We start from the raw sequence: 22,741 nt of genomic DNA, 5'->3' as shown, positions 1-22,741 counted from the left end.
AGAAATCAATTTAGACTGTGTAGCAATGAGATGAAAAGCATCAGCTGTTTACAGTAATTTGAACCTCAAGCTACTGAGTTCAGGTCATTCCATCTCAAATTACTGTGAGCCTTCTGCTCAACGCTGAAGGTTTTTGTGAAATCCATATACGTAGAATACATTTCAAGATGTTTTTAAATGGCCTGTCAGCACGTTTCCAGCATGTTTCTTTCACACAAAATATGGGACGAAGTTTGGACGTCACAAAAACTAGAGATAAACGTCGATAAAAGCCTAAAAAATGATGCTGGCCTTTCTTACCAAAAATAATCCAAATACCAATGTAAAATTTGTCACACATACAAATGCATTTTTAATGTCTCTTAATCTTTTCCTGAATTATAAGACTCTTCCAGGGTAATCTGGATGGCACGTGGGACTTGAAAATAAGAATTTTGTTCTGTTTGGATTAGACTGTCTGCTGATCCGAATGTATCATATGTCCTCAGTCCAGCATGAAAGGTAAAAGATGAATGAAAATATGTTAAAAGTAAGTAATTTTAAATCACTGATTACACTCATACTTGTGTTTTTGCATCCTGCCAAAAATGATCATGTTTAGTTTTCCTAAAACCAATAAAAATGTCAATATTGAAGGCTTTGATATGGCTTCCCTTTAAAAGATATAGCTGTTCTCTTTTCGCTTACCTCTAGCAGTGATTTTTGCACAGCGAGCTGACTGTACACTCTGGCACCCTCCTCTGGAATCACAGCTTTCAGCTCTTCTTTGTTGAGAGAGAACAGCTGGGCGCCTGTCAGCACACCCAAACATGACACTGTCCTGAGGGACACAAAACATAATGGATTTCAGAGGATACTCCGGTGGAGCCGCTGCGTTCATCCATGTAATGGCAAAACGCACGTGTAGAGCCAGCATTCCCTGCTTATACACAAAACGTGGTTTATCTGGTCTGCGGTCACTTACGGTTTGCTGAAGCCCTTCCCTCTGAGCCACTCAGCCACCTCCTCTGGAGGAGAGTGGTAGTCAAGGGGGAGGGAGGTGTCAGCAGAGCGAGGGATGACGAGGGGTTTGTTCATATTGGACTTTCCATTCGTCAGTCTCTGGAGCAGCTCATCATTTACCAGCGTGACTGAAAAGTTTGGAGTTTAAAGAGGTAACGGTCACTTTCATGCTCAAATAATAATATAAATGCAGGACTCAGTGGAGGAAAGACATAGCTCAAAAGTGCATCTTAAAACATGAGAACGTGGTTTAAATCCAAAATAATGAACCCATAATTAGGTGACTTATGAGAAGCCTATCACTGTGCTTTTTTGTATCTTTTTTTTGGTTATATACTTTTTAAATAAATCTTATATTCACCTGTTAGGCAAACGTGCAAACCGCTACACTACAGAGCCACAGTCTAGGACACATAAAGTTGTAGTCCGTTACCTTTGTCATTGTCCTCAACAGCTTGCACATGCTGGTTGTATGATGGTAAGCTGCGTGGGCGCTGTGGGGAGTGGGTGGGGGTGGTTTTGGGAAGAGCAGGGGGGGTGGGTGGGGCAAGAGTGACATTCTTGGAAAGTGGAGGCGCAGCTGGAACCTGAAGGAACGTGGAGTGAAGAAAAAAATGAGTTTGCTCTGATGGAATGATCAGATGAGAGCTTGTGTGTTTCACACGTGCATGCATGTGTGTGGGTGTCTTTTTTGCCGTCTTACACTGGGGGGGTTGTTGTGGACAGGACTCTCTATGTGAGCCATGGGCTCCAGGATGTTGAAGGGGACGAAGCCGACCTGGTTAAACCGATTGCGACACTTCCACCAGCGCTTGGATGACTCGATCACCTGTCAGACAGAGAGGGTTGCGGTCAGGGAGAGGGCTGTAAAGTGTATCAACAACTGCAAATAGCTTTTGTCAAACAACGAATAACAGGACTTTTATGATGGTTCCTTGAGTGCGCCATAAAATGACTTGCTTCACTGTGTGTTACCTCCAGTGTCTCCCCCTGCTGCACTGAAAGCTCACTGCTGTTCCTGGCAATGAAGTCATAACTGCAGCAGTAGAGTCTGTCAGGCCCCGGTGGGAGTGAATTTCTGACCAAACGAGACAAAGTTTGTTCTTATTTAGTCAAGGTCAAAACAAACAACAACAACAAGAAAAACAGCAGTTCATTGATTTATGTCTTGTAGATGACTTACGTGTCATCGTTTGGTGGCTGAGGTGGTTGTTGCTGTTGTGGGAGCAAAAAAAAAAAAAATAGACAAGTGAAGACAACACAAGTTAGCACAAAATGCACAAAATATGTAGAGAAATATAATGTCAGTGTATATCTGGGTAAGGCTGACTGCATTAAAGTTTGAGAAACTAAGGTGTTATTAAAAAAACAAAGAACTAACTGTGAACCTTATACAGTTTTTAGCAGGGATGGACAGAAATGTGAGCTGACCTGTCAAAAAGCGGAAAGTGTATCTCCACTGTTTACTGTACGTAAGGTTTATTCATGCGTTAGTATCTTAAACCCCTGTGTTGTCCTTTTACACACTCATAGTTCTTGTTTCCACTGATCTACGATTAATGACTTCTAAATCACGTTATAGAAGTATTCCACACCTCTTGTTTTTCTCGAAGGGCTTCGAGTTTGTGCTGTGACTCGACCGGATCCTCCCAAACCTGCCCGTCAGGCTTCAAGGCTTCTGGCTTCCAGCCATCAAAGAACACTGGGGTGTATGGAGCTACAGGCCCACGCAGCTGAGACCTGAGAGAGCAGAACAAGTCACTGCCTTGGCCTTCAATGAGCTCAACAACCAAAACTATGATAGTTATTCAAGCAGTTTTCATTGATGGAAGTTATGACATTGGATTTTCCTCTTAAAGCTTGCTTACAATATTAAATATAATAGGTCTTATGTACATTTGACAGCTAATCCATCGGTTCCCTTTTCTTAACATGAGAAATCAATAAATCCCAAAATGCCTTAAGTGGATTTGTTATGCTTTTTATTATATAAATACTGTCACAATGGAACCTGATGGAGGGTCCTGTTAAACATCAGAAGAAAGTTTTGTCTTAAAGTAAGGGGACCCTCACCCCATGAGCTGAAACTGAGGTGCTGTGACAAAAGACCGAAGAAGACAGATAGGGATTGCTTTGTAGTCTTTCAGTCCAAGAATAAAAATATGGAACTGGATATGAGCAAAAAAACGTCCTTTTTAATCTCCTGTCTCAAAAAATCTGCTTATTTCAAAACGCAGGTAAAACAAAGGATTTCAAGAGAAACGAAGTACAAAAATATTGCTTGGTTGAAACAAAGATGTTGCTCTTCAGCAGATAAAATCTTCAGTGAACCCAAAAATGTAAAAAGGTGACACATAACTATCAACAGAGGCAAAATGCTCCCTTTCCACAGCCTCTGGCCAGAGTCGAGCTTGATACAACACCAAGACTGGAAGTTTTTAATGTGCTGCCTTTTTAGATTTCTGGAAAGTAAAACACCAGTTTCACAGCTAGTAAGAGACAGACAAGCATTGATACCGACCGAGGGTGTGTCCAGTTGGGTCCCAGCGACGTCCAGAGCTGCCTCTCCTCCTCAGTCAGGGTATCTTGTAGAAGGGACACAGCAGAGCTGGTCAGGGCAGGACTGGATATGGCGGCTCCAAAAGCTGGTCCTCCTGTTGTTTTTACCATCTGTGCAACATACAGATGAGAAAAAATCAGTGTGTCTTTTATCCTTTCTTCCTCCCCTCACCCACAAGTGTTCGCAGCAGATGGCTGCACCTCCCTGAGCCTGGTTCTTAAAAGGCAGTTTTTCCTTCTTACTGTTGCCAAAGTGCTTTTTCAAAGGGGCCAAGTTATTGTTGGGGTTATATCTATATTATTATAATTTCTTTTCCTTCAATATGAAACGCATTAAGGCAGTTATTGTTGGGATTGTTTGGCATTATATAAAGTAAACTGAACTGATGTTCCTACGTCTGCTGTAATGGATCTGGCATTCAAAGTCTTAACAATCGCTGATGGTTCTAGCAAACCGCAACAACAATACCGTCCATCCTTCTGCCCGATAGCCAAACATCAAACCACAGATGTAACAACAAATGCAAAAAACTAATGGATACATCTGCACACAAAAGCCAAAGCACACAAGAAGAAGCACACACACGTCTTTGAGAGACAAGGCTGCGTGTTCCCATTCAGGTGTGTCAGTTTACACGAATCAAACACACCCTTTTCACCCTATTTGATTCATACTGGAGTGGAAAAATTAAAGCACATACTTTGAAATATTTCTTTCATTTCTGCTAACTCACAGTGTATCATCATGAGTGATGTTGATACTTTAATGAAGGGCATTGGACATTTCCATGAAATCAAAGTAAATAAATGATAATCTAAAGGCACTTGATTTCTAAAAAAGCAGCCACGAATGGCCCACCTTTTTTTCCCAGATGGAACTTACCAACGTCCTAATTTAAAACAGGCGTCGAGGGACAACAAAGTGGCCTTTCTAGTGTCGAGACAAGCTCAAATCTAAACCAAATGTTTGAGAGGTATGCACCAGCAACCCCTGCCCGCATACAAATACAGCCAAGGAAACTGCGTAGATCAAACAAATGCTGCATTTTTTGGTGATTTTCAATCAGCCCGCTGTGCAGGGAACTGCCCTGTGTAAACACTGAATAGAAGCTGTAGCTTCTGACAACAACACTTAACTACTCTGAAGACTTTCCATTATTTTGACATGACACATGCTTACAGTTCTGCACTGATGTCAGGAACAAAAACGCTGCCTGATTGGGCCGTCAAGCAGAGAATGTGTCTTTTGAATCTAGGCATTTACCCCCAGTTGACTTTGCCCCCGCATGGCATTACGTGTCACACGGATTTATTTGAAGAGGTTGGTCATGCTCCCCTGCAGTGAAAGACAACACCTCATATTTACAGCAATAGCAACAACAGTTGCTGAGGTAGAGTTTATAACCCTGACTCACCATATCCAGAGGCTTGAACACATGGTGAATGAGGTCCTCTGAAGAAGGATTGGTGATGGTTGATTTCAGGCGAGCCTGAGAAATAAACAGAGGCGATGAATATGCAGCTGCCACGAGTAAGCAAATAATGAGGCTGGACTTGATGGCATACATACCAAGAGGCTGAAGCAATATTTGAATTTCTGGAAGATATCAACGAATTCCCCATCTGGTGGAGGGCGAGCCTTTGTGGCGAGTAGCTCGTCTGTTGTTTGGGAACAAAATATAACAGCAGTTGATGGATATGTTGCTTCGAACTAGAGAAACTGGAGAAATCTATGCATCTCCCTCTTACCTTCAGCGCTTTGCTTTTTACTTTTCTTCTTCTTCTTCTTTCTTTGGTTCAGCACCGTCGCAGCTTCAGCAGTCTGCTGCAGCTTGCCCATGAAGGCCTCGATTTCGTCGAAACAGTGATTAAGGATCCCCTGAGGAAAGAAGAATTGCCTTCGTTACGTGAAAAGCAGCCAAAAGTGGCGACAAAAGACTCAAAAGAGATGAGCTGGCTTACCACTTCTCTCTCTGCTCGCAGGAAAGAGATATCAGGTCCGCCATTTGCTGTCGTGAAATAGAGCAAGGGACTCAGTTTATCCATGTTCATTCATCTCTGCACTTCCCAAAGCCGCCCTCTCACAAACACAAGCTGACAAAGCCATCTCTGTGCTCTGGAGAGACCTTTGCCTCGAATACCTGACGCTTCTCTCCTTTCCTCCTGCTCACTTTCCCAACCCTTCGGAATAATTCTGAAGCACTACTGAACAGGCATGCATGTGGAAAAAGAAGTCTTCTATGTTTTTTCTTACCTCTGGGTCCAGGGTAAGGTGGAGGGTTGACAGGTGGGGGATTAGGAGCATGCAGCACGGGAGGACTTGGTATGTTATAGGGGTCGAACATATCTCCTCCACTCTGAGAAAGCCTGCGGGGCGAGAGGAGAGATTCAGTGCTTCTCCCACAACACGGCACTACGGGTTAAAAGGTGATAACAGTGTTTTTGTTGATGATGGTGCAGGTGTACACTCAGCGCCAGCAAATGAGACGCCCTTCAGCAAGGGCTCAAGAAGTCATATTAACAAGCTCACATTCAATGCCGTAACAGCAGCATCCTCTTGGTAAGAGCCCCAAACAGCTCTATGAGCGCAGTGCACAATGCGGCGCCTCTAAGATTTAGCCCTTTCCCTTATAAAGAAGACATCTGATGACCTCCCCAGCACTCTTAACGATGGGTTTTGACACCTCAGTATATATCAATAAAGATGTGGTTTTATGACCAGTAGAACAGTTTCCAGGTTTTTCCAAGGGTAGCTGCGTAAACAGGGACCACTCTCACTAACTTCTAATGCAAACCCAGTCATTTTTGTCCAATAAGCAGGTCTGAAATATGCTTAGTTCAAAAAGGAGCTTTAAAGGTTACTCCCAGTAGGCTTACAAGGGCTAAAGAGTTAATCCTCCAGCCCTTATCCAACCATGAAGAAAGAGTGAACATCCTAATTTTGCATACTCGTTTCCACGCTAAACACAAACACTTTACATTAGCAAGCAATAAAAACAGTGAGTCCGCTTTGACTTTTTTATCCCCAAAAAAATACAAGTAACCTAACAGTGATGACTTCACTTTTTTAGAAATTTTAATTAAATTCTGATGTAAATACAAAAGGCTCCTGCTGTGTCTCTTACCACATGTCTCTGCCCTTCACGTGTCCTTTAAAGAGAAATGTTCTCAAAGCCAGATTATGCCCAGAGCCTTCGCCTCTGTTCCCTTTGCCTTCTCTACTCGCCGTCACAATGGCCTTGCTATCTCTGTCACACCTTCTTAAGTTATGTAGAAACCGGTAGAACGAGTCTTTTGCTTGCTCTCGCTCAGCTGTTTATACTGTTTGTCCTCCCTCTCTCTGCCTCCACACAGGTGGATGGCAACACAAAGCTGCTTTGACTCAGTGGAAAAATGTGACATAATGACAACGACGGCGAAAATCAAACTGCTTTAAATGGGATGTGGGTCTGAGTTTCCTTTTTTGTGGCTGCCAATTAAACTCCGCCCATGTGATTGTGAACACAGAAGCGTGCTCTCCCATTAAAACCGTGCCGAGAAATGCACTTTCGTGGGTGCGTGATTATGACAGTCACTGTACCTGTGGTCATCAGGGAGCAGCTTACGCTTGCTGGCGGTGGAATTCGAAACTGCCAACGTGACTTCGTCGCAGATTTGCTCTGCCTGTTTAAAATGACAAAATGTAAGTGGCATCACTGGTAAAACCTGATGCAAATAGACCCTATGACTCATCCAGGACAACACTTGGGGAAACTCCTCGCGCCGTCAGCACTCACCTTCACCGTTTCACAGTTAAAGAAGTGAATGTCTGGCTTCTTATGATCTTCACCTTGGCAGACTAACATAAGGAGGGATGGGAAGTGTTTTTCTGTGTTAACAGCTTCACAGCGGAAGATGGATCTGAAGGCGTAGCTCTCCAGCTCGTCCTGCAAGGGCAGATAGAACTGATGGTCATTGTGGATGCAAATATGTGTGGTATTTCACAGCTGAGGACATTTAAATCTCTTCATCATCCACTGAGATGCGCCTGCCCTCACCTGACTCTGTACGTCTCTGAGATAAATGCCCCCTGCTCCCACATCCAGGTACATCTGTTGACTCCATAGCTTTTTATTTTGAGCCAGGGAGGAAAGACGGTTCTGAGCTTCCTCAACGTTCCGCACTTCCCCATTCTGCAGCGAGAACGTCAGAAGGTGCTGCAAAGTAATGAGGAAGAATGAGCACATGAGGAAAAATGCATGATAAAAAACATCACTCAAGGGAAGGCACTCACTGTGACGATATGTCGAGTGATGTTTGTCATGTTTTTTCCACTCTGTCAGCTGGAGATGTGTAAGATAAAGCAGCTTTCCTAAAAAATCACAGACCTAGAAAAGGAAGCAGAATACCAGGACCACTCAGAAACACATTCTGGACAGAGTTACGAGTGACATTTGTAGATGGAGAGAGGAACGATGGTGTTGCTTTAACAAGTTATCAGCAGCTCCTACTTCCTAAAGCTAAACAGACTTACTCACAAAAGAAATATCCTCATTCAAATGTGCCCTGCCCCTCCCCTTTTCCAGCTTATGTTTGTCTATCCCCGCTCTGCTTCAGTAACACAGGATTCTGGTGAGTGAGTGACTGAGCGAGCGAGCCACCCGACCTGTCTGGTAACAGTTCAAAGTATGATACCAACCTCTCTGTTTCTCAGTGACCACTGAACAAGCGTCACCGGCATCAAAGACAGGTGTCACTTAAAAACTCTGCCCACAAAAAAAATATCACTTAACCTCACATTTATGAGCACTCAGTGCCAGCCTGGTCTTGCACGAACATATAGTGTGGCATTTCAAAATGAACACTGGGACAGTGCGGTAAGCATGATGATTTGTGCACAAACTATAAGTTAAAGTACTGTTTTAAATCAAGGAAACATTTCTACATCTAAACAAAGCTTTACTTTGCATCCATCCAATATGTTTTTACAAAATATATTCTATGTGCGCAACTTAACTGTATAGATTTGACAGAAAGAGCTGTGGTCTTGTTGATGTTAGGTAACACAATCATGCCAGGTTAAGTCAGAATTAAGTCAAGTGTCCATGGTGCTTTTGATTTTAGTACATTTTCATAAGCAAACCTTCAAAATCTGATCACAAATACTGAATTACTGGTAAATGTTTGGTTACACCTTCATAAATTACTATGAGTATCCAAGAAACCTATACAACATACAATAAAATGACTTACCATACTCATCTAAATGTATTTGAGAGTCAAATAATCAAAGACCTGAGATGTCAGAGACTGGAAATAGATGTCAAATCAGCTTACCGTAACTTAGTATACTTCCAGTGCCTGGATCTTGAGGTTAGCAGAAACCAAAACCTGTCTCGAGCCTTAGTGTGACTAGAGGTATCTTACTCACCCTGAGGTATGAAAGCCTTGACAAGCAGAGGTGTGTCACACTGTGGAGTCCCGCCCAGTATTTCACCCCACCTTAAAGATAAAAATATATATTTGTTTCTCTCTCCTGTACACCTACAAGTGCATTCCACACAGGGAAATGTAAAGGTTAAAATGTTGGAAGATAAAGTTGGTGAACGGTGACACAGAGTGAGTGGGTGAAAATAAATGCTCAGAGGCCTGAACTGAACCTAGTCACTGTGCCACTGGAGTGGGCTGCCACGGAGAGTAACGGGGGGAAGGGAGGTCCATGCAAAGGTGCAGTGTGCAGGAAAATAAAACAAACCAGAGGTTGATTAGCTCAGATAATTTTTCATTGTCAGTACTTGAAGCAAATTGTGGGGTGGAAAGGTTTTTGGCTTCTGGGAGGAACATGCCAAAAGAGTTCGAGAAGGACAAATGAAACGTGTAGAGCTGCTGTTTCAGGACCCAAAGAAATCAGGCAATTGAGAAATCACTGACACAGTTCTGATGGGATCAAAGGGCCAAAAATCTTTATCTTTTGCTGTTATGGGAAATTTCTGATGAAGTCAGAATTTCTGCAAGTGAAGAAGATTTCGGGAGTTATTTAGTGTGCTTAGCAAAGGGAGGGGAAGTAGAGCTGTGTATTCTGTTGATAGGTTATGCAGCTGGCAACTGCACATGTACATATTAAAGAAGTTGTCATAAGACTCTATTCAAGCCCATTAAAAGTAGACCCGATGATTCAACAGAACCACCTATAGCAGCAGTAATCTGAAGTAATCCTTTTCTGTGTGACTTTATCGTTGTGGAGGAAATTCAGCCCACTTCTCTTTACAATGTTGCTTCACTTCACTGGAGTATTGAAATGAATTCACATACAGCTTTTTAAGTTGCTGCCACAGCATTGCAATCAGGTTGAGGTCTGTACTTTGACTGGGTCATTACAACACCATGATTCTTTTCTTTTTCAGCCATTCTGTTGTAGATTTGTTGGTGTGCTTGGGTTTCATCGGCCTTAAATTAAAGTTTCTTTGCCGAGCTTTAGCTGCAAACTCAAATCATCACCCGTCCACCACCATGCTTGACAGCTGGTATGAGGTATTTGTGATGATATGCTTAGTTTCCTCCAGAAGGTGGTGCTGTGCATCCTGGCCAAACATCACCACTTTCATCTGTCCAAAGGATGTTGTTCCAGAAGTCTTGTGGTTTGTTTAAATGCAACTTTAAAAAGAAGCCTTTCTCCACTGTGCAACTGTACTTTCATGAACTTCAACATTTAACATGCTAACCGAGACCTCTAGGGTTTGAGATGTAGCTCTTGGGTTTTTCTTTTCTTGGACAGTCTAACCTTGGGGTGAATTTGCTGTTATGTTCACTCCTGGGAAGGACTGGAGAAGCATTATTGTTCCACACCAGAAAACCGGAGAGGTCCTCCCACTTGCCGAGCGTCAAAAAATTGCATTTGATTAACAACACCTGCTGCTTTTTTACCATCTTATTTCCTGTGAAAAATGATAACACGATGGCCGATTTCAATATTTCACATTTTTGGAATTTAATTAGAACATAAAGATTATTATTTCACACAATCAAAAGAAGTGTGTGTGTGTGTGTGTGTGTGTGTGTGTGTGTGTGTGTGTGTGTGTGTGTGTGTGTGTGTGTGTGTGTGTGTGTGTGGTGGTTGGGTGATGCATGATTGCACAGTGTACATGTTTGATTTAAAGGGATGAGGTGGGAAACTCACAAGTGGGGTGTCATAATTCTTAACAGTAATTGACAAGACAAGTCCCACTTTATCCTCCAATAGAGAGGTGGGGGCGGAGACAGTGAAGTTGGTGAGGTTGAAGCTCGCCTTTGGTTTATGGACAATTGAAAAACGATTTCAAGAACCTCTTCCATTACACGGACTTTGTTTGTATCACAAGGTATTTATCAATTATTAATTAATACGCCTAACCATTTCTAAATGCGTAGATTTGTAGTTTATGAGTTTATGAGTGATACTAGACAGCTCTATTTAAAACTTCCAAGCCGGCATACGTGGCACATTGTGTGCGCCTGTTCGCGTGAGAAAAATGTCGCTCCTCGGTCGGAGTAGAATTTAAACCTAGTAACTATATAATCTGAACAATAACAATGCTGCTACAACCACTCACGGGCACGAAGTTCTAATCCCAGTAGGCTGTAAAAGCAATGTTGCGACTACTGCATCAGCCTCCGCCTCCTTTGTTTTCTTTTATTTTCTTATTTTGATAAAAGTGCGAAAACTGAGCAGAGACAAAAGATTTAGTGGTGGCAAACATAAAGGTAACAACTTAACCTGGATGAAGTGGTATTTCCCCACGTGTTCGGATTTTAACCATCTACCTGGCATCATACATGAACACGTGTCAGTGGTGAGTTAAGGCTCTGCCTGTTATGTGCGCAATCCAGGCTCAAATCGCTAAAATCTAGGTGAAAGCTTTACCCACTGTGGGTGAAGTGGGTAAACAGTGGTGCATTATAGTTAATTGAAGTTAGACTAAATTAAAAGCCCAGTTTTAACTTTTTAACACTCCATAGACCGCGTGTACCATAATAATAAAAAAGAAAACATCATCAAATGTATTTGTAATTTCTACACGTCTTTAAAAAACTTTAATTATAAAATTCTTATTAAGTTTGTCATAGTTTAATATTTCAGATTTATTCGTTTATTTATTCATATTAACCGTACTGTTGTGTATTTCATGATTTATTGCATTACAAGCGATGGTTTTGTCTCAATTTTACTTTGAAAGTTACACAAACACACAAATGGGAGTGGCTTCACGGCGTCGTGGCGCGAGACAGCGGAAGAACGCAGCTACGTCGTAGTAAACGGCTTAACAACGAAAATGCCGCGTTTATAACATAGTCAGCGGTTTTAGGTCTTACTTTAGTATTTAAGAATTTAATAATAGTGGTTTGAGAAATTTCTAGCATGTTACATTAAAGAAGAAATATAGAAACAGAACAATAACTGAGCTCGATGTTGTTTTAGTAATAATTCAGCAGCGACACGTGGCCGTTTCCTCTAACCAAAAGGAGGGATAAAGGATTATCGTCGCTGCTCTTCGTTACTTGTCGCTTTTTCTACCTCTTCGTTGACTGCACCCGCTGCTTGCCAGGTGAGTTTGGCTTCATGTTAATTGTCCGCTTTCTGTAAGCTCTCCAACAGCTGAGTCCAGTCAAATGGTCGAGGATGCTCTTAGCCATGATGCCATTGCATCAGCCCATTTACCGCGCAAAGTCACTAGAAGGGACTATTTTTGGGGTGCTTTAAGTGTTATTGAGAGTAACTGTAAGTGATATGGAGTATATAATTGGCGCTTGTGTCAAGAATGATTTTACACTTGGGTTACCAGGAAAATTCATTCATCGTCTGGCGGCATAGCGGGTAACAGACAGTACAGTGCCCCATGCAACTAAGCCTAGTCCTGCCATTGTTATGGCCTAAATATTAGTAACACCTCAAGTTGTAGCATGTTTCAGTCCAGTGTTCTTTGAGTACAGATCCCAAAATTATAACGAACAACTGCGTAAAAAATGTAAAATAAACCTGGAAATGGTAAAATTAAGGAAGTTGGTTTTTTTTTAAGGGTTTTTACTGATGTGGAAACCGAGAATCCACACAGACACTACCACATAGGCTAGATTCCTTTTTAGGCTTAAACGCCAAGGTGACAATCAAATGCTACCTAGGACTCTCCATTAGTTTGTAGAACTGAGGAAGCATCTTGAGTGAGGTGATGGTGATGAAACATCTTTATGAATCTACAAAGATATCTAGTCGCCTTCAACTTAAGCTACTGTGACCTGGATGTCCAAGCACCTGTACAGACAGACTTCTTTGTGGTGTCTGTATGTGAGCAGAACCTTGGGAAAAAGTGTTGATTTGCATTATTAATCTGTTTGAAAAGTTAAAAATCTTTCATTTTGCTCCCTTCAATTTCAGATGGAGAAGCAGCCCTTGCCAGCTGATGATGACAGGACAGAAGCCACAGAAGTTGATGGGCTCACTGGAGAGAGCAGCCCGCAGGAGACGTCTGAGCCAGACGCCCGAGCCGGATGGAACAGTAAAATAGAGTACTTTTTGGCTCAAGTGGGATTCAGCGTTGGACTCGGCAATGTCTGGAGGTTTCCGTATTTGTGTCACCAGAACGGAGGAGGTAATCGTCTGCAACTCTTAACCACAGTAGATCGCTGCCACGCACATCAGAAGTGGGTGGCTGTGTGGCAGAGGATATTGTTTTCAGCTCCTGGTATACGCCTCTCCATGTAGGAACTTTTAAAATATTATTTTGTAATGATATTCTTGCTTTCCCTCAGAAACTAATAAACAAAGTAACTGTCTTTGCATTACTGGACAAGCATGTGATTAGACCAACACCAGAAATGAAACAGTGGAGTTGTGTGTTTGCAGTCTAATCTGTATAAGCCAAATAGATCAAACTGGTGTTGGTAGAGGAAGCACTCAGAGCTGTCGTGCTAGTATAAACATCTGCTTCTTCTTTGCACACGTGGTGTTGCTCTTTTGCTAACTGAGAGTCATTCTCTTCCCAGGAGCCTTTCTCCTGCTGTACATCCTGCTGATGCTGATTGTGGGCATCCCCTTGTTCTTCCTGGAGTTGGCAGCCGGTCAAGCCATCCGACAGGGCAGCATCGGAGTATGGAAATATATCTCACCCAGGCTCTCTGGCATTGGTTACTCCAGCTGTGTGGTAAGATAACAACTGTTGAATAATTAACCCTCCTCGCTTCCTCTTCCTAACGCTATCAGTTTGGGGCTGTGCGATATACAGATGTCTTTTTGTGCAGGAAGTTTTTATGAAGGAAAAAGTACTGTTTATGTATTAAAAGTTGTTTGGATAGAGTGGTATACCAAATTTGTTATTTGTTATCAAATAATTGTATTAGTCTGTCAGGGCCACATTCTCTTCTCCATCTTGAATGTCAGGACAGTTGTAGTTTATGAGAACAGGACTTTCTCTTTCATTCTGTACGGCCTACAGCAATGCGCATACTTTCTTCTTCTCTGGTTTTAACGTATTATCTTGTTTTCAACTGTTCTCAGGTTTGTTTCTTTGTGGCTCTCTACTACAATGTGATCCTTGCATGGAGTCTTTTCTATCTCGGGAACTCATTCCAGCACCCATTACCTTGGGAGAAGTGCCCAGAACAGGGGAATGTAACAGGTAAACGCGGCGCATTAAGGTTCAAAACTCACAAAGTTGTGAGCATGAGTGGTGTCTAATGTAAGCGTTGTAATTTGATGTGTACTTTTCCTTTTCTCACCAGTAAAGGAATGTATCAAGAGTTCTCCCACGTCGTATTTCTGGTACCGCAAAGCTCTGGATATCACAGATTCAATCGATGAGACGGGCTCTTTCAACACTTACATCGTCTGCTGTCTGCTGGCAGCCTGGACCATCGTGTGTCTGGGGATGTTCAAGGGTATCAAGACGTCTGTAAAGGTACCTGTCCGTTCTTATTGTGTCCATTTGTTATAGCGAAGCACCTTTATTATATCTTTATTATATATATAAGTCTCTTCTTCAAATGTCTCAGTGTTAAATGACTGATGAGTGTGTTTATCCACAATGTAATATACACACTGGTGTTGTGTGAATCACATTTAAAGGAAAAACTGGTGACTCCATTAGAAATAATGCTGGAACAGGTTTGTTTGGTAGCTTTAAAGAAAATAACTGTTTTGGAAATGAAATATTTATTCTAGTGTTTACTCAGGAATCAGCTGATTAGAAAATAACAAATATAACAAAAATAACAAAAGACAAGTCCTTCATTTGTCTTGCTGAGTAACAGTGACATGCAGCGCTGCGTGCTGTTTACGTCTCTCAGTTGGGTTAAATCCCTGTCATGTGTTGGATTTCAGGGTTACTGTGAGTGCCTGAATCTGTGGAATGCGTGGCTTACGTGTTGGCTGACCTCAAATGGCAAAAACTATATCACATATTTTAATATTTTTGTAAATTTTAATTCATGGTTCATACCGTGGTGTTTGTTTCCCTTAATGCATTAAACAGTCTTTTCTCTTTGGTGCTGTACACCACAATGGGGGACAAACATAAAAAAAAAAAGGATTATGTGGTTCAAGTCCAAGAATTTTGTCTTGCCTACAGTAAACACATGATGGGGATGATATATTTTGCTGTATACTGTGTTTTGATGCTAACGTCACTCGCTCACTCACTGAGCTCATATCAGATGATTCCTGCTGTTTCTATCACACTGAGCCATATGTTTTTGGTGTGATAAGCACAGGCAGGCAGCGACGGAGGCCCAGTTAAAACTTGTGGTCTTAATAGGACAAATTTGTTGGCACATTCTCACACCATTGTCCTCTTTCTTTACTGCATTGGTATTTAAAATTCTGTTTTGCTTTTTTGTAGAGATGGCACAATACCACTTTTTTATGTCCGATACCGATATCATAAATTTGGATATCTGCCGATACCGATATGAATCCGATATAGTGTTTTTTAATCAACAAAACTGTTTTTTTTAAATATCTTGCTGCATTTTGTATAAGTTCATACTCAAGTTTAAAACAACAACTACACTAAAGCTATTCTGTTATACCTGTATGCAAAAAAAAATATTTCATAGTTCAGCAATACTGATCAATCTAATAAACTTAAACCTACACCATCCTCCCTATTCTGGTATTTTAAAGAGTACTTAGCATAAATATTAAGCAACCTAACTAATAGGGTTCCAACTCCCAGCAACAACAAAAATAAATAAATAAAAAATAGGGAACCACCCCTCACGCTCCACCTCATGATGCTTAATCGACGTAATCAACCTTAATTTGATGCAGTGTGAAAAAAAATGCACAGAAATCAATAATTTTTCAAGAAATATTAAATAGATTCAACATCTTTCTTCAACAAAATTGCAGACTGCACAGATGGTACAGATGGTAAGCTATAGTACTATAGTACTATAGCTTACTAGGGTATATATATTAGACTTAATAGTTACTATATACAGTAATGGACTTCTATTCATTTTACATCAAATTAAAACTTTGGGTGTCAGATAATTATTTATTAAAAGCTCGACATTTTAAATGAGAATAAGAAAGAAAAGTATGTCTTTGTGCCCCCTTTTCCCTGTTAATGCACTATCGGCCCCCCTGGCTAAACTTTGCTAGATCCGCCCCTGCACAGTTACCAGCCGTCAGCTACGTAGAAAAAGATCCTGGTGTAGAAAGTAATATTAAATACATTCTAACAACAGCTGATCAAGCTTAAACGTGCTGCTGTTGTTTATCCACTGGTTTCCTCTTTCTGGTGCAAAGTGGGCCAAAAGCAAACAAGAGAGACGGACTCGCGACAGAAAAGCCGATCAGCTGATCGTTAAGCAGTTTCATGATTGAAGTAGCAGCAAGAAGAGGCAGTCGCTTGTTAAGCTTAACGCAGGAATGCTTTACAAACATTCAGGGATGGACTTACACACTTGCTTTACTTCTCTCGGGATAACTTTGTCGGAGATGAAATGCCGGGTTGCTAGCGAAGCTCCAAATGCTATCCAGACCACCAACAGGTCCCGCATGCCACAGCCGCTCTATCACGTGATGCATACTGCTCCGACGTGCTAACGTTCTGAGGCGAGTTCAAGTTTTGTGAGGTGCTTTCGTGATATTTAATGGATCGGATTACATTTTTAATTTTTCTCCGATATCCGATCCAGTAATTTAGGTCAGTATCGGACCGATACCGATACGTAATATCGGATCGGTCCATCTCTACTTTTTTGTTCATTTTAAAATATTGTATTCATTTATTTTAATCATTCAACGGCTATAACAAAAGAAATTGCTATATAAATGGGATAAATAAAGCTCAAGCTCCACACTGCTCTAAACGCTCAGTCTCAGACAGTTTTTTTCCTTCTCCTGGCATGTATGACATCAAATAAAGCCAGCAGTTAAAACCTTCTGTTTGCCAGGGGCAGCCAATCAGGAGACAGGTCACTTAAAGGGGCAGTAGCTAAAATGGCTTGTTTCAGTCACAGGATGAACTAAGGGGCTGAGCCCCAGTGCATGATGAATAGGGGTTATTTTGAACTGTAAGCATAATAAGTCTGTTTTAATTTCATATGCAGTTGTAATGATGCAGTAAACAAAGTTTACACGTCTGTAAATAGCTTTTAATATTTAAAACCATGCTGACCTCTATATTTAACATTATGTGTTTATTATGATGTGTTTTGCACACAGGTAATTATTCTTTCTGCTTCCCTAGGTGATGTATTTCTCTTCCATCTTCCCATACGTGGTGCTGTTCTGCTTTCTCATCCGAGGGCTCCTGCTGGATGGAGCATTTGAAGGAATCGGCTTCATGTTCTACCCCAAGGTATCGGCAGATAAAACGTCTGGTTCAGTGTAGAGAAGAGAAAGAGATATAAATAGTTCTTTGACACAGCTTTTGTTTCTGCAATGCAGTTGGAAATCTGGGCAGATGTGCAGGTGTGGCGGCAGGCAGCTACGCAGGTTTTCTTTGCGCTGGGCCTTGGCTTTGGGTCCATTATCGCCTACTCTTCCTACAACCCCAGGAACAACAACTGCCACCGTGATGCCTTCACCGTCTCCTTCATAAACTTCCTCACATCTGTGCTGGCTACTCTGGTGGTCTTTGCTGTCCTTGGTTTCCGAGCTAAAAACAAGGTCATGGAGTGTGTAGCCAGGTATGTTTAATTATAAGACTAAAATGTGTGTTTTGCATGTACCGTGTCATGAACACTGTTGATGTAGCTGAGGGAAATTGTGTTTGGATTTTCAAAATCAGAAATGTAATATTTTTCTGTATCCTGTTGTCTTTTTTATAGCAACTTGAATGACCTGTCAAAACACTTTCACGACGGTCTTGTGCCCAATAACGTGATGCCACCGTTTAACTACTCTGATCCCAAATCTGTGGCTCTGAAGGACTACAGTAACTGGTTTGAACAGTATGCATCTATGGTGCCTGGCAATTTAACAGACTGTGACCTGGAAAAAGAAATGCAGAAGGTAAACATTACGCTTCTTAGACTAGTTTCAGTTTGCTTACGTAGATGATGTTATAATTGGCTTGCAAATCATGATGACTAAAGCTGTGTTTATGTTCAGGGTGTGGAGGGAACAGGTCTAGCTTTCATCGCCTTCACAGAGGCCATGACCCTCCTACCTGGCAGCCCTTTCTGGTCCGCCCTCTTCTTTCTCATGCTACTCAATCTTGGACTCAGCACTATGTTTGGCACTATGGAGGGCATCCTCGCCCCCCTGAGTGAACGCTTCAAATGTCTGGCGAGGAACAAAACCAAGCTTACAAGTAAGAACCAGTTTTACCTCTTCTATTGTTTGAAAATTCATGCACGACTCAAGGCAATCGAAAAGATTGGTCGTTGACAGCTGTTAAACTGCACATCTGTCAATACTATAAAGCTCCGTAGCCACTGTACGCAATTGAGACTGAAGAGACTATCCAATGAGAAGGAAGAACGACTGTCATATAACTTGGTATTAAATACATTAGATGGTTACCCAGGCAACCAGAGCCTGAAATGCCAGCAAGTGACCAGCCTTCACTTCAAAGTGACAAGTGAGGCGTTTCCAGTGTGTGCATAGCTTCAGACTTTGAATCTGAAACTGATGTCTTTTAATAACATTTTGACGTCATCCACTGAGTTCTGTTATAAAGGCTCTATGCTGACATTAAAGAAGATGTTTTTTTCTTTATAACAACATGTGTGTCTTGTTGCAGTTGCCAGCTGCATCATTGGCTTTCTGCTTGGCCTGCTCTTCACTCAGCGCTGTGGGAACTACTTTATGATGATGTTCGATGATTACTCTGCGACGCTGCCACTCATCATCGTGGTGGTTTTTGAGACTTTCAGTGTGTCTTGGTTGTATGGAGCTGATAGGTGAGGTTTCTGATTGTGGTTAAGTGAGGTGTGTTTTTAACCATAAATCTCACTAAAGTCTTGTGTACTTTTTTTCCCTTCTCACTAAAGATTCCTTAATGACATTGAAGGAATGCTGGGCTGGCGTCCCAGTGTTGTTTACAAATACCTGTGGAAATACATTTGCCTGTTTGCTATGCTTGGGCTGCTCGGAGCCACCACTATCCGCATGTTCCTGTCTCGCCCCACGTATATGTCATGGAACCAGGAAAAGGTATCAAGTTATTTATTAACTTTATAAAAGTCTTGAACTACACTTCATTTCCTTATGAGAAAGAAGTGCAAGAATTTATTGAAGCATCTGCAAACATACATGCAAACGCAGTATATAAGGCAAAGACAATGTTTACAATTCTAACAGGCTTGAAAGCAGATATTTAATATGTCCACTTTCATCACAGCTAAGTTAGGAAAGCTTTTTGTGCAATGTCTTTAAGTAGTCTTCAGGAATAGTTCTTCAGACTTCTTGAAGACTACTCCAAGCTCTTCTTTTGATGTTGCCTTCCTTTTGTTCTGTTCTCTGTCAAGATGATCCCACACTCTGCTATAAGAATGTGGAGGTCTGTTCTTTGGGAAATCCATGACTGACAGTGCTGCACTGTGTGTTTTTGTTTGGAATCCCTGTCATGCTGAAAATGTAAACCCTTCATAAGACTTGTTGAAATTGATTTTTTTAGCATTAGACGAGAACTGGACTTGGCTCAGCCTTTTCTCCCCGTTTCTCCTCCTTAAGACACATTTTCACTGAGACAATTTCTGATGAAACTTTGGAAAACACTAGATGGATTAGCTGAAAGGCCAGGCTCAGTTCCTGAATCAGATATTTCCCCCCCCCATTTGATCAGGACATTACTTTCAGATATTGCTCATCTGCTGTTGATAGTTTTTTTAGGCCTGTCGTTTCTTCTTTTGTCCGCCACTTGTCCGATTTCTTCATTTTTTAAAGAGCACACCGAGCTGAGAGTTATTAGCTCGTTGGGAATCATATTGTTGTCTTTTTTAAGCCTGTCGAACTGTTATGTTTGGCATTTTTCAAAGGATTAGATAAAGAAATGCAAAAAATGGTGTGTTTGCCACTGGTTGCTAGTAACAGAGTGCCTAGAATTTAAATTTGTTCTTTGCTAAATTGTCTCTTATGTGTCGACACAACACAGTGGAGTGACTTTTTTATGCTTGAACAGTTCATGGTCAGTGTTAAACGGCCAAAAAAGGACTTTTAGAAAGCCTGGAGAACTATTGCTCAAGACCACTTTAAAAAAGTATAAGAACGTGTGGCTCGTTGGAAGCAAAACATAAAGAAATGAGGGGTGGCTCCAGTCTACTGCAGATTAGTTTAGAAAGATATGCACTTTGTGATTGCAGGAAAGAAAACATCAGTTTGAGAAGAGATTTTTGGAGTTTATTTTTAATATCCTGAAGCTCAGTTTATTACTATCTTTCACAATACACTAAAGCTCTTAACTGTTTAACTTCCTGAATGATTCATTTGATTTGATTTTTCAGGCTTCTGAGGAGCATTTGGAATATCCTGACTGGGCTCTGGCTGTTTTGGCTTTATTAATAATATTTGCCACACTGCCCGTGCCAGTGGGCTTCATCCACGCGTTTCTACAGAAGAGAAACACACAAAGTAGGGATGCAGAGAATGGTCACTACAGGATGGTTAACACTGAGGAAACTGCTATGACTGACCTTTCAGCACTGGAACATAGGAATGGGGACGCTGCTCCGGTTTCCTAAACCCTCAACAAATGGGCTGTATTTAAGGAGAAGGAACTTATCAGTGATATATAAGCTGATGCATTATAAAGGGACAGTCATTTTGTTACTGAGCCTTGCAGTTACCTCACTTGTTCAAAATCAGAAACACATCTACATAATGCCAGCTGTTAAACTGCATATCCGTCATGGCCTCTGTGAAGGCGGTGAACTACATTAAAAGAGGAAGTTAAGCAAGAAAGATGAGCCACAGTGAGCTGCACAGCTTCTCTGCTGTTGCTCACAGAATGATGGAAGAAGCTTGATTGTAATCCAAGGTCTTCACTAAAAGGACATGAGTTCCCAGGAGTCTGACCTGTAGTATTAAACTACGTTTTCTGTTACTGCCACTAATTACAGATGCTGCCAAATTAGTCAGAAATATTCCAAACGGCCATTTTAATATTTTCCTTTCTTTTTAAACTTTTAAAGTCAAACTAGATCTAGATGCTAAAGATGCTCCAGCAGCTTTTAAAAAGTTTGTAGTATGGAACAGATAATTTATTGATTTGTGAAAACTATTGGGTAAAATTTCCATTAAGTTATTTTTTACCAAAGTTAGTGTCCAAAGAAGCAAAAATATGCTTTTAATATAAGCCGTAAATATTCTATGATCCCAAAGCCAGTGTTGGAAACCAGGGTTTGGACCATCAGAGCCTCTGCTCCTGACCACTGCCCAGTCCACAATGTATGGAACCCCACAGTACCTCCTGCTGGCCCCCTCACTGAGGACAATTTTGCTGTGGGGGAACGTACGAGGGGCTATATTCCTAATGGGTGTTCAACTCTACCGTGGCTAACAAAGGGAGTGAGACAAAGGAGGCCCTGGGTCAGATCTATGAGACAGAGGAAGTGTCTGGGGAGACGGACAGAGGTCTGACCATCTCTGCTATGCAGCAGCCCTGAAACGCAGATCCAGAAACGGCAGAGGATGATAAAGATCATGTTATAGTTGTTTTGTTAACGTTGTTACATAGTTAACATTCATTTACATCGTCCTTTCACTCTCGTAGTTTCTCTTCTTTCTGTTGGTCATTCATTATGATAACCTGAGAATTGTCATTGATCATGAGCCGGCTGAGCTACCGCGTCATTAACCTGTCACTGCTGTCTCTGTTGAAGTCAGACTTGTAGCGACTGCTAAGTATTTTCACTGTATGTTTATATTTTTCCTGAGCAACTTGGATTAATACCTACAGTACAACACTGTGCAGGTTTACTATCACGTTTACTCCAGAAATGAGTCGCTTTAGCTACGTATGCTGCTGTTCAGCACAGCATGTTTACAGTCAAAAAAACAACCGAGACCAGACTCTGTGTTTGAACTCGATAAGACATTTTACACTACGTAAGCAGGTGTAGCTGCCCAGGTTATAATAAACATGCAGGCTAGCATTATTTGTTCAAGGACACAGTTGATAAGTGTGTGGTGAGGTTTTTATGTCCTCTGTTTTTTAAACTCTTCGGTAACAAAGTCAGTGCAAAACAAAATCTGCACATCTGTGTATTTAGAGTACAAAGACTGACTGAAGCTGTTGTCAAGTGACATCATGCTAATGCAACAAAAAGATAAAAAGATATTTATATGATGTGTATGTATGTAAATGGTACATGTAAAATAGTTTTTATTGCTAAACATTTGAGTAGTTTTTTTGTAGTTGTAAATGGAAAATTGCCTAAAGGACCTTTTGTGTATGTTTTTTGTAAAGATTAATATATTTTTTAGACTTCATTGCTCTGTGATATCGTCTCACAGCTGCAGTGTGTTTTCTGGTGTAGTTTTTCCGTTTTATCAGGATATAGTTGAATGAATTGACTTGATGGATCATTATGCTGTTTAATCCTGGGGGCCTTTAGCTCTAATAGGGCAGAATGAACAAACCGTTAAAAGCATCCTAGCATTCTTGTAACTTTAAAAACATTTCTTTTGACATTGCAGTAGTGTTCAAAATGTATGTAAGATACTATTGTTGTATTATTTGTTGCTGTTCTTTTCTTAATAAACTTTAGCATCTCA

The 22,741-nt window shown here is 41.2% G+C and overlaps 2 protein-coding genes across 5 annotated transcripts in view; one reads left to right on the top strand and one right to left on the bottom strand.

Annotated features, from left to right (window-relative positions):
* The window catches only part of LOC309712958 (epidermal growth factor receptor kinase substrate 8-like protein 1), a 13,217-nt gene extending 1,572 nt beyond the window's left edge, over window positions 1–11,645 (bottom strand). Inside the window, exons 1-19 of one of the 3 annotated variants that reach the window (XM_082544197.1) lie at window positions 11,294–11,645; window positions 8,972–9,042; window positions 7,835–7,928; window positions 7,599–7,757; window positions 7,338–7,487; window positions 7,142–7,224; window positions 5,816–5,928; window positions 5,524–5,570; window positions 5,311–5,440; window positions 5,132–5,220; window positions 4,977–5,051; window positions 3,524–3,672; window positions 2,598–2,742; window positions 2,186–2,217; window positions 1,978–2,080; window positions 1,706–1,831; window positions 1,436–1,589; window positions 965–1,130; window positions 688–820 (exon numbers count right to left, since the gene is read on the bottom strand). In XM_082544197.1, the coding sequence (XP_082400323.1) occupies window positions 688–820; window positions 965–1,130; window positions 1,436–1,589; window positions 1,706–1,831; window positions 1,978–2,080; window positions 2,186–2,217; window positions 2,598–2,742; window positions 3,524–3,672; window positions 4,977–5,051; window positions 5,132–5,220; window positions 5,311–5,440; window positions 5,524–5,570; window positions 5,816–5,928; window positions 7,142–7,224; window positions 7,338–7,487; window positions 7,599–7,757; window positions 7,835–7,864 (1,884 nt within the window). In that variant the 5' untranslated portion in view covers window positions 7,865–7,928; window positions 8,972–9,042; window positions 11,294–11,645. The other 2 variants (XM_082544196.1, XM_082544198.1) reach the window with 2 other exon arrangements.
* On the top strand, window positions 10,778–22,741 carry LOC309712959 (sodium-dependent neutral amino acid transporter B(0)AT2-like). 2 transcript variants are annotated; one of them, XM_082544200.1, is made up of 12 exons: window positions 10,778–10,898; window positions 12,950–13,163; window positions 13,558–13,715; window positions 14,069–14,189; window positions 14,293–14,468; window positions 17,268–17,378; window positions 17,468–17,709; window positions 17,851–18,034; window positions 18,134–18,335; window positions 18,768–18,927; window positions 19,018–19,180; window positions 20,470–22,741. In XM_082544200.1, exons 2-12 carry the CDS (start codon window positions 12,950–12,952, stop codon window positions 20,704–20,706), a joined length of 1,968 nt encoding a protein of 655 aa, XP_082400326.1. In that variant the 5' UTR covers window positions 10,778–10,898; the 3' UTR covers window positions 20,707–22,741. The 2 variants fall into 2 exon arrangements, with proteins under 2 accessions (XP_082400326.1, XP_082400325.1); XM_082544199.1 differs by lacking the exon at window positions 10,778–10,898 and adding an exon at window positions 11,801–12,122.

Source organism: Aulonocara stuartgranti (assembly GCF_965226115.1).
Source record: "Aulonocara stuartgranti genome assembly, chromosome: 8".
In the NCBI taxonomy this organism is placed as follows: domain Eukaryota; kingdom Metazoa; phylum Chordata; class Actinopteri; order Cichliformes; family Cichlidae; genus Aulonocara; species Aulonocara stuartgranti.
Note: the sequence above shows the minus strand (reverse complement) of the source record. Positions and strands in the feature narration are given on the sequence as shown.

Bases quoted from the DNA above. Each gene is read 5' to 3' on its own strand.
- LOC309712959 (XM_082544200.1), top strand. From the start codon at position 12,950: ATGGAGAAGCAGCCCTTGCCAGCTGATGATGACAGGACAGAAGCCACA. The intron at 13,716-14,068 runs GTAAGATAACAA...AACTGTTCTCAG, and splicing joins TTGGTTACTCCAGCTGTGTG to GTTTGTTTCTTTGTGGCTCT. The intron at 18,336-18,767 runs GTAAGAACCAGT...GTCTTGTTGCAG, and splicing joins GAACAAAACCAAGCTTACAA to TTGCCAGCTGCATCATTGGC.